The sequence below is a fragment of the Diabrotica undecimpunctata genome, chromosome 1 (genome assembly GCF_040954645.1).
Source record: "Diabrotica undecimpunctata isolate CICGRU chromosome 1, icDiaUnde3, whole genome shotgun sequence".
NCBI lineage: Eukaryota > Metazoa > Arthropoda > Insecta > Coleoptera > Chrysomelidae > Diabrotica > Diabrotica undecimpunctata.
The window spans coordinates 19,039,911-19,051,940 of NC_092803.1; the positions used below are offsets into that span (position 1 = coordinate 19,039,911).

General features: G+C 36.4%; 1 protein-coding gene across 5 annotated transcripts in view; it reads right to left on the reverse strand.

Moving 5' to 3' along the window:
• Positions 1-12,030, reverse strand: part of lqf (epsin homolog lqf) — an 83,642-nt gene that overhangs the window by 41,184 nt on the left and 30,428 nt on the right. For all 5 annotated transcript variants that reach the window (XM_072537871.1, XM_072537880.1, XM_072537854.1 and 2 more), the window contains one exon: positions 7,640-7,843. In XM_072537871.1, coding sequence (XP_072393972.1) covers positions 7,640-7,843 — 204 coding nt within the window. The remainder of the gene's footprint in view (positions 1-7,639; positions 7,844-12,030) is intronic.

Below are 12,030 nucleotides of genomic sequence, written 5' to 3' on the forward strand. Positions count from 1 at the left end.
AGAAGACCAGTTAACTGATAAAATTGCAATAGAACGTGGAGTACGACAGGGCTGTATTTTGTCTCCATTGTTGTTGAATATTTATTCTGAAGGGGTATTTAAGGAAGCTTTAGACGGTTGTGCGAAAGGAATACTAATAAACGGTGAATGGTTGAATAACATTAGATATGCAGATGACACTATAGTTTTTGCCGATAATCTGAATGACTTACAGATATTAACAAATCGCATAACAGAAGTCAGCAACAGATACGGACTAGCTCTTAACATAAAGAAAACCAAATTTATGACAATTAGTAAAAAACCAATACTAAACGCTGAACTTACAATCAACCAACAGAATATCGAAAGAGTCGAGCAATATACATATCTAGGCACCAATTTAAATAGCCAATGGGACCACTCAACAGAAATTAAACAGCGAATAATAAAAGCAAAAGCAGCATTCGTTAGAATTAGAACCATTTTCAACAGTCGAGACATATCATTAACAAAATGCCGTCTATTGAACTGCTACATATTCACAGTTCTGCTCTACGGAATGGAAGCGTGGACACCGACTGTTGCATCTATGAATCGGCTCGAAGCTTTCGAAATGTGGTGTTATAGGCGCATCTTACGTATATCCTGGGTTGACAGAGTTACTAATGTGGAGGTCCTGCGTAGAATGGGGAAAGAATGTGAAATTCTCATGACCGTCAAAACTAAAAAGTTGGAATATCTAGAACATATAATGAGAAATCAAGAACGTTACGGCCTTCTCCAGATGATTCTCCAAGGGAAGGTAAATGGTAAGAGAGGACCGGGAAGAAGACGCATTTCCTGGCTTCAAAATTTACGATAATGGTATAACACGACTACCACTGAACAGACCTCTTAATTGACTTGTTCCTACTTTCGCTAACGCTGTCCAGCGATACCATGAGATCCAACTGCTTTATCTTTTGTATTTTTTGTAGTGCCGTGAACAATTTTCTCGTTTGCTATTTTTATCGCTTACCTTTCCGCTGGTTCTACTAGTTATCTGTCAAATTCCTTGCATAATAGCTATCAAAATAATTCTTCCAGGGCATTTACGACTGCATGTCGGGTTCCAACTAATTTTTCTGTAAGCACATAGGAACTTTGTCATCTTTTAATATCCATCATTTGATCTGTTTTGATTATCTTAGATATTTTAGTTTTGTTTGGTGTATCATTAGTTAGAATAAGCGTTGTTACTTTTATCATCTATTTTCTTTTCGAAGAATTACATGATTTCCAGCATCATTTGTAATTCCAACAACTAGTTTTCCATGTATAGCTTGACTTCCTCTTTTGGACTGACCCAGACCCATATTTACAACAGCGGACATTGAATAGTTTACACCATAAAAAATAATATAGTGTGTTTACACTCTTACATATTATCTAGTAACCGATTTTTGGAATTTGTACCTCCTTAAAAGCACATTTTACGTCGAAGTGACGTTAGTTACCAGTAGCGCACCCAAAATAAATTGATCAAAATTAAAAAATCAAAATAAAATAAATCTATTTTACAAAATCTAAGAAAATGGAAATTATAGAAAGAAATTTTTTTGAATAAAATGGATTATGTTCTTAATACAATTAATATTTAATTAACTAATAGTAACACAATTAATATTTGGTGGAAGCCCCATTATTGTGAATACAACTTTGGAATTTTCTGTTCAAAAATAGCACCAATATCCTCATGTTAATTGTATATAAATAATCATAGTTAAATTCTATTCCGTGGCCTATTATTTCATTTAATTTCTTTGTCAACTCTGTCCATACATTCTTGATGGTGTTAAGATCTGGGCTCCGAAAAGTCCACGGAAGAACATCAACATGAGTTTCTTCCAACCATTGGCATATTGAAATTGTTGTTATTAGATCATTGATGGCCACATTATGTTTTCAAGAATACGTTACTAATATAATCCTGTTGATTTTGTTTCTATATGAGAACAAACGCCCGTACCTTCCGTGTATGATGAGTACACCGTTCATCAAACATATGATGTCTCGACCTATAATTCGATCGTTGCTATATGATTAAAACACTTTTTCATCGGAAAATGCAACGTTAGACCAAAAGTTGTCTTCACAGTTTATGAATTCATTACAAAATACAACTCGTCTCCTCTTATGATCCTCACTTAAAAGGGTTTCCTTGCAGATGCACAATTTATCAATTCACTTGCTTTAATCTTCTACGTGAAGTGCGAATGCTGCCCGGAAACGCTGTCTCTTCGCTGTGTCAAAAGGAGCTTCTGCCAGATAATCTATTATTACCTCATCTTGTTGCTCTATGGATATTTTTTGACCTCTTAATCCACTATAGCGTGAAAATGATTCCATCTTTGTTTGATTTTCCATGTGCATATATGGCTCACGTTCAAATCAACCTTCAACAATTAGTGATCAACCTTCTTCCACTTTGGGAATTGCTCTTGTTTTTTGCGCGTAATTCAAATGCATTCTAGGCATTCAAAAGACCTTTGACATTTAGCAAATCCGTACAGCACCGCGATTTTTAAGTATTACAAAAGATCAGTGGGAAGACGCTAGAACTCGTGGCTGAAAGACCTGAGGAGATGGTTCGACAGCTCATCCGCAGAAATCTTTCGCGCAGCAGTTTCCAAAACTACAATTGCCATTTGGATCGCCAACCTTCGAAAGGAGAGGGCACCATGAGAAGAAAAATGCAAAAATGAAGAGGTAAAGTGTTAACTATTCAGTGACTACAGCTGTACATTAAAATCACCTCCTATTACGCTTTTCTCTGTTGGTTTATATATGCTAGCGGAGGTATTCAGGTTTTCGCTAGGGCTGCGCATACTTTTCCAACCATATCATAATACGGTCCCTAAGTTTTTCCCTTTTTTATTTTTTGTGATATGATAAATATATTTACGACTGCTTTCGTATTTTAACCTGATTTCGACCTGACACAGAGAGGACAAAAAGGATATTAGAAACAGCAGAGATGAAAACACTTAGAAACATTGACGGTAAGACACTATGCGACAGAGCTAGAAGTACAGATATACGACGTAGATGCAAGATGGAGAACATCAAGAACTGGGTAAGAAATAGAAAAGTAGAATGTAACGATCATGTAAGAATGACAACAAATAGAGTAGTAAAGACGCCAAGAGACGGTTCCCCAATAGAAAGACAGAGAAGATCCCCCAAAAACAGACAGAGTTATGTCTACATAAAAAGAAGAAGAAGAAGATGTTGGAATATGTTGATGTAGATTGAAGGACGGCTTTTTAAAGATTCCCTTAAGGCTACACTCATAAATCAACAGAATGAAGAGCATACGAGGTCTGAGAATTAAGTTTCGCGATTGTTGGTAAAACATATTGATTCAGCAATTTATTATTGTCCACCTTCAATATACTCTCATTTCGCATCCATTCCTCGTTCTAGGCGAACCTTACACTAAACGAAGCAGTGCTACACGGCATCTTCAGGCTGTTAAGTAGCTGCGCCGATTGTTGTTTTACATCCAATTACTCTTTACGCATTTCTTTCAAGCAGGATTGAGAACAGGTAGAAGTCGCAGTATGCTAAACCTGGCAAATAAAGCAGGTGATCCATGATTGTGATCTGGTTTTTAGACAAATAGTCCGTGACAGAGTTCTCTCTCCATATTTCGGGCTTCTTTTTGCAAATTATTTCTCGGAGTCTTCGTAAAAACTCTATATAGTAATTTCTATTAACCTTCTGCCCTTGTTACATCTATTCCATATGAACTACACTCCATATATTGCAGAAAACAATTAATATCGCCTTAAATTTGGACTTACTCATCCTAGCTTTTTTTACTCAGAGTTTGGAGTCTTCTATTGTATGGGTTGTGGTGTCATATTGGAAAGTCTATGTTTCGTCACAAGTTATGACCCTTGACAAGAAACATTAGTCCTTTTCAATGTATACCAGGTCGTCAGAACAAATGTCTTTACCTGCATCTCCATTACGAGTCTGGGTAAAAGCTTAGCACACACTTGTCTTATTCTTTATTAACGTACACATCTTTAGCAATCGTACTAAGACTTAATCGACGTCTTTTCGAATCAACGTTTGTACTACTCAAAAGTTTTAGCGCGGAATATGCAATCATCCCCGTAAACCCTCTGCCATTTCCCGAGCTTTAAAAAAAACTTTAAATTCCCTCTTTGCTCAAATTTTTTATTCAACATTTTTCGGCCTGAACAATTTTTTCACTTTACGTTATTTGACAATTACAAGATTGTTTTTTGCAGTCTCTTAAAATATGTTTTTAAAACATTTTGATGGCAGAAATTTTAAATATTTGATCTTGGGGAACATGGAAATAAAAAAAGGAAGATATGAAAAGTTTATTAAGAACATGTATACGAACATTAACTTTGCTACGCCAATGCAAAGTTGATGGTTTTTTATCACTTATAATAAGTATACTAAAAAAAACAAGCCAATAATAGAGTAATTAAATGAGTAACAAAACAAACACCCAATGTTTTACATCATCGTCTGAAACGATGCGATAAAACATAGTGCAACCTTGTCATTCTATGTTTTGCAAAGAGAAACTCAATTGCACTTGAAATATTCCCAGATATATCGTGACGCTTGCCTCTTACTAAGTCACGAAGCTCCATGAAATTCGTTTTGCAACCCAAATTGATGTAGCTAGCAAATACCTTTCATTATATTCACAAGGAAATGAAATTCCTATTGTTGGCTGTATACCATGAATCATGAAAACTTTTATTTAAAAAAACATTTATAAATGGTATACATATTCTAAAAATGCCCTTACGGGTTACATCACAGAACGTTTTCAGACTAATAAGACCATCATCAGTGCAGTTACCAGTTAAATGATGTTTTAGTTATAAACAACTGAACTCTTATCTGTTTATTTTATAAATTTTACTATAGAGAAAAGAAAAAAAAGTAATACAAGGCCAGTGTAGAAGTTTGCTTCAAAAATAGAGATACCTGTTGATTACATTATTATTACATTACCAAAAAGTTAATTTTTTTCTTTTATAGTAAAAATAATATAAACTTTGGAAAATAATAAATTAATAATTAAACATAATTCGCGACATTTCTAAGGTTTATACCTAAGTATGATGTTAGAAAACTGAAAGATCTCAATGTTCGACTCAATGTGAGAGAAAACCTCAGTACAAAGGTGCCAAAATGCAGGAATGAAGGATCTATAGAGAAAAGTCTGACCATCATACAAGAAACAATGAAAGAAATAAAAGAACAACACCTGAAGAAAGATACAGAGAAACCGAAATCGTGGATGACCGATGAAATACTTGAACTTATGGATCAGAGAAAAAAAAACAAAGAAAATCTCCAAGAATATAAGAGAATACATACCATCGTCAGAAAAAAAATAAGAGAAGCCAAAGACAAACAAAAATCAAAACAATGTCAAGAAATAGAGGAGTATCAGAGTCGATATGATGACTTCAATGTCCATCGAAAGGTGGAGGAAATAGAAGGAAAGTTCCGAAAACAAAACAGCGGAAAAATAACAGATGATGAAGGCAATCTTGCCATAACCAAAGAAGATAAAAAGAAAGTATGGGAAGAATACTTGGAGAAACTTTTCCACGACCTTAGAACAATACAAGAACCCACCATTGAAAAAAAAATCGGTTGCCTGTAAAGTCGGTTTTACGGGCGAAGATTTTACGTGACAACGTCTTTTTCTCGGTAGAATATTTATTGATATGAATATTATTAAATTGCACAATAGGAACAAGGAATTGAATGAAAATAAGAATTGCACAAATTTTAACTATAGAAATATATTTTGTTTACTAAAACATTGTACATGTAAACTTAAACTTAACTAATTTCTATTTGAGTGATTTTCAACGATTCAACGCGCCTAATTCTCTAGTGCTGCGCGCGCAGCGGACCGATCATGTTTGAGTGGGAGAGAGACGCAAGGCATTCGCCGGTCCGGGGGGCCTCTCTCTCGTTCGGTGACTCATCGTAACAGACGTGAGCGGGCGTTACACTTTTTCATGAGTGACTCCGAGCCACAACCTAATTTAAGACGTTGTCACGTCAAAAATTCAGGTCCCGAAATCTTACCAGAAGAAATAACGGCAGCCGTCAAACAAATGAAGGCTTTCGATAGAGTCAGGCATGAACAAATGATGGACGTGTTGAAGAGGACAAGGATTGACGGAAGAGATCTAAAAATAATAGCTAACCTGTATTGGAATCAATCAGCGGTGCTCCGAGTATACAGATAAGGTCAAAATCTTAAGGGGAGTGAGACAGGGGTGCATAATTTCACCACTGATATTCAATCTGTACTCGGAGCACATTTTTGAAGATGCTCTAAAAGATATTGATGAAGGCATCTCAATAAAAGAGTCAAGCTCAATATCCTGCGGTATGCAAATGATACAATAGTGTTTTTAAATACCATAGAAGGGCTGCAAAACTTAATGAACGAAATAACGTAAACAAGAACATATGGACTAGATGTAAACACCAGCAAAACCAAGCTAATGATCATCAGCAAGGAAAACATAACTGGAGTAAATCTGTATGTAAACCAAACGAGAATTGAACGTGTCTCGCAGTACAACTACTGGAACTATAATCAATGAGTCGTGGGACAATACCCAAGAGATTAAATGTCGCAACGGAAAGGCAAAAAGCGCTTTCTTGACTATGAGCTCTGTGTTCAAAAGCCATAACCTCACCCTAGAAACAAAAATAAGGCTCCTTAAATGTTACGTGTACTCATTGCTTCTGTACGGAGTAGAAACGTGTAGTTTGAAGGCGGAAACTATCAAAACTTCAGGCTTTTGAGCTATGGTTATACAGAAGGATCCTGAAGATATCATGGACAGACAAAGTCACCGATGAAGAAATACTACGAAGGATGAACACAACAGCAGATTTGGTCAACATCATGAAGGGCCGTAAGCTGCAGTACTTGGGACATATAATGAGAAATCAAGGCAGATATGAGCTATTCCAATGCATTTTGCAAGGTAAAATTGAAGGAAAAAGGGCCCCAGGACGAAGAAGAATATCCTGGTTAGCTAACCTGAGAGCATGATATAAAAAGACCTCAACACATCTATTCCGTATAGCAACCAACCAAGTCATCATAGCCAGAATGATCGCCAACGTTCGGAACGGACAGGCACCCAAAGAAGAAGATACATAAGAGCAGCGGTGCCCACACTGTCGATCCGAAAGAATTCAAAATTAATCAGGCCCTGGTCGAAATATTCCAGATTTCTAAGGCAATGCGAGCGCGCGTCATTCGGCGAATGTTACCGAATCTTCTCGAATGTCTGTTTCATATATAATAAGCTACGGCGACAGAGCATTAGGTCAATATTTATTAATTCAGGATAAGTACAAGTTGTATGTAAAATAGCAATATTTAAAACACAAAATGGGTGCGGCGAAAAAAAGTAAAACGTACCATTTTAATAGTGATTTAGAGCAAGAATTTTGGAAAGGTTCTGTTAAGAATTAAATGTTATTTGGTCGATATGAAAAATATATTACATGTTTTGAAAATTATAATAAAAAGATTTTGTTGTACTGATTGTAAATAAATAATTAAAACCCTTACCATTTGCATTATTTCGCTGAAGGCCACCACATTGTATGTGAGATCGGCGATTTCCGCCATTATAGTACTGCTCGGACCCCATGGATCGTTCGAGGTCGCTTCTCTTACTTTCTTTTGAGCATCGGAGTAATTGTGGGCGAAATTCTTGATGTTTCGCCTGATGCCAGCGACATTCACTTGCATATCGTGTGAACCTCGTCTCATCTGAAAACAGAAAACGTTGTAGAATATGATTACGTTCGTGAGTTACGTGAATAATGGGTTTTACTAAGAAAATTCAGATTAAACAAAATATTCTGATGTTACTTTAACGGTAAGTGGAGATAAGGTGTACGACAGTGCATTTCACATAATATATTTACTGGCAAACCAGAAATCACCCACCTATTTTAAAAACAAAAATTTCAATTTAATTCGAGATTTGAAGCCTCAATCAAAGTATCGTAAGATACTTATTTCATAATGGCGTAATAAGGACAAAAATACGCTGGATGACAGGAGATTTTGGCTTTTATAGTTGAACTTAAATCTTGAACTAAAAACTGAAAACCGCGTCCTAAGAGGTAAATTATACGAAGCCATGAATGAACTTAACATCCCCCATAAATTAATAAGGCTCGTAAAAACAACTATGAGTAAAGTGATCTGCAGAGTGCAAATACAAGGCGATATGTCACAAGCGTTTGAAACATATGCAGGGTTACGGCAGGGAGACACGCTGGCGTGCCTTCTCTTTAATTTAGCGTTAGAAAAGACTATAAGAGATGCCGAGTTACACAATAGGGGAACAATCTTTAATAAATCAACGCAGATTATGGCTTACGCTGACGATCTAGATTTGATCGCACGTACTACACGAGGACTTAAAGAGATGACTTCCACCTTCTTGACAGCCGCACAAAATATGGGCCTTAAAATAAACGAGGAAAAAACCAAGATGTTAGCATCTATTCCAAATAACAGAGATAGAGCTAGAAACGCCGAAGAAAACTTCAGTATAGACCAATATAATTTTGAGGTAGTAAATAAGTTTACATATTTGGGTTCTCTCATAACAAACGATAATGACACATCTGAAGAAGTAAAACGGAGGGTACTGCTAGCAAACAAATGTTATTTTGGACTAAGTAAGCAGCTAAAAAACAGAAATTTAAGCCAGAAAACCAAACTAATAATATATAGAACACTCATCCTACCAGTGCTGACATATGGGTCAGAAACATGGACCATCTCCAAAACAGACGCAAATCTTCTGCTCGTCTTCGAAAGGAAGATACTAAGAAGAATAATGGGCGCATTCTGTGAGAATGGTATTTGGAGAAGGCGATATAATTTCGAATTGTACGAGAAGTATAAAAAAATAGTAAATGGTAGAGATGTAATATCCTTCATAAAAATAGGTAGGCTTAGATGGGCTGGACATGTGTCAAGAGCAAATGAAAATTACCCACCCATACGAACTCTATTATCGGTCCCAGTGGGAAATAGGAGTAGAGGCAGACCACGACTGAGATGGAGGGACGGTGTGGACGAGGACGCAAGGAAAATCGGCTCGGCAAATTGGCAACGGTTGGCGATGAACAGAAACGACTGGCGAAATAGACTGGGGAAGGTCAAGGCTCAACTAGAGCTGTAGCACCACTGATGATGATGATTAAATCTTGAACTTAACAAAAAAAAGTGAGCATCCAGTTCAATTTGCCAAGTTTCAAGCCCATTGGCCTTCTCTTAGCAAATATATGTGTCATCCAAGTTAATCGTCGGTCCAGATGGATTCCCAGATATTTTGCATCTTCTTTTTGTTGCAGGAACTGACCATTTAATGCCACGGTTGGACAGGCACCTCTTCGTAGGGAGTAGGTGACATAGATAGATTTTGTTTCATTTGCTTCAATTCGCCCGGTGTTTAGCCAAGAGGAAATAACATCCAAGTGAGCGCGAAGCAATGACTGGATTTTTGTGAGATGCCATGACAGCGGTATCATCTGCATATGTTGCAATGGTTATATTTTTGCTAGTAGGAAGATCAGTTGTGTATATGATATAGAGGATCGGACCAAGTATACTCCCCTCAGGCACACCAAACCTTAAAGACAGTTGAGTTGTGGTTTTGTCTTGATACCTTACTCGAAAGTGTCTATTTTGGAGGTAGGATTTGAGGGTAAGGAAAATGTTGTTCGGTAAGCTTTTTCTGAAGGGAGTAGGCTAATAGGTATGTGGGATACTGTTTACTCAGCAGGTTTTCCTGACTTAGAGATTAGTATAATTTGGGCTGCTTTTCACAAAAGCGGAAAGTACCCTGTCCTTTAAACGGCATTGTATATTTGTGTCAAATATCTCAGTCCACTATACGAAAGTTCTTTCAAAATTTTAGAAATACTTAAGTTGTATCCTGAAGATTTTTTGTATTCAACATATGTATGAATCTTGTGATTTGGTTAACGGTACAATTTTGAATAGGTAGTTCCAGTTGATATGGGGTTTGCAGAAATGCTTTCACTTTATGTTTAATATCGGAAGTTATTTTTAGCGGAATATGGTTGGAAGACGTTTTCTCCGAAGTGCTCTGCAAAAACATTGGCTTTGTCCTCATTACTTTTTGCCCAGTGACCATCTGGGGTATGTATATTATTGTTCCTAAATTAAGACAAGACTATTAGTGTATTTGTTGCCCAAGCTTGGAGCTGGTTCTTTTTGTATTCTGTCAGTGCTGATTGTAATTATAATCGGGCAATAGTCAGAAGACAATTGAAGACAAGAGTTTCCCAACACACCATTCTTGGGAACTACCTTGTAAATTCCAAAATCAACAAGATCAGGGATATTAGTTAGGTCGGTTGGCCAATAGGTTAGTTCACCTGTTGATATGAAATTAAGACTTTTGTTTTCTGTTACTTTTAATAGTTGTCTACCTTTTGGTAATATTAATCTAGAGCCCCATTGTGTATTCTTAGGCTGGCAATATAGTCACCAGCTGCAATAAATCTGTTGCCAAGTGTCGTAAACAGCTGTTCATAGTGTTCGCTAGTTATTGAGTGCCTTGGTGGGCTATATATTGCAGAAACTATCAGTGAACCATGCCAGTCCTTTATGCTTATATTGGTTGCTTGCATTTGATCTTTTGAATATTGGTCTAGTTCGTAGTCCTTGATTGTCGACCTAATAATAATTTGTTGCAAGTTAGATTTCAAGCTGAGATACAAGATGATTAAGTATTATGTTTGGCCTGTTTTCTTGTACGTAATACAAGGATGGACGTTAAAGGCCAGATCCATTAACACAAACTTGAAGGGAAATGTGGTACCGGCACCAAATGCTTAGAATAACATGGAAAGACAAAGTCAGAAATGTGGAATTATTAAGAAGACTGGGCCTCCAGGATAGGGAACTTTTTGATTATGTAAAAAGTAAGAAGACTATATATTTAGGGCACATATTACGAGAACACTCTTCAGCAACTGGTACTGGAAGGAAAGGTAGATGGTAAGAGAAGTCTAGGATGTAAAAAGATATCGTGGATGGGTAATATTCGCCAATGGACATAAATCCACAGTTATGAAATACTTCGCAAATGCTGTTAAAAATAGAAAAATTGACTATCTAACATCTCACCTGACAAGACAATGTAAAGTGAACGTCTACGCATAAATGGACAGCAGCTTAAAAAGAATAATCGAATCTTCAGTGGTAAAATATTCAGGAAAAACATTCGGATTTCCGATGTAACTTTAATTACCAAATCAATCCGATAATAATAAAAGTGCAGTTTTTGCGGGACATCCGGGACGTTCTGCGGGACAAAACGCCTGTCCCGTCCTCCAGAAAAATGTTTGTTCTGTCCCGCAGCAAAAACCGCTGTCCCGTTCCTTCCCACGGGACAAAGTGAGTGCATCCCTATAAACAGCAGTCCAGAATATCCAAGAAAATAAAAAATAAGTTCTCCACTTTACACGAATTTTATGTGAACCAACTCGTTTTATATTTACCGATAAATATAAACATATCTGAATTCCTTTCAGTGCAACAGGTACCTAGACAAAAACAACAAAGTCTATTTTGATGCAATAAAAACAAGAACTTGTTCATCTAAATATAATTACTGTTTGCTGATAAACAATAGATCTAGTTCTACCTATTCCTACTTGATTTTAATTAAAAATAAAAACACAATAACTTGTATTACAGCTGTCCAGAATGTCGAAGTAAATAACAAACAAGTTCCTGACTTTACACGAATTTTATTGTGAACAAACTCGTTTTATATTCACCGATAAATATAAACATTTCTAAATTCCTAGATCAACATTAGGTGCAACAGGTTCATAGACAAAAACAACAAAGTCTATTTTGATGCAATAAAAACAAGAACTTGTTCATCTAAATATAATTAC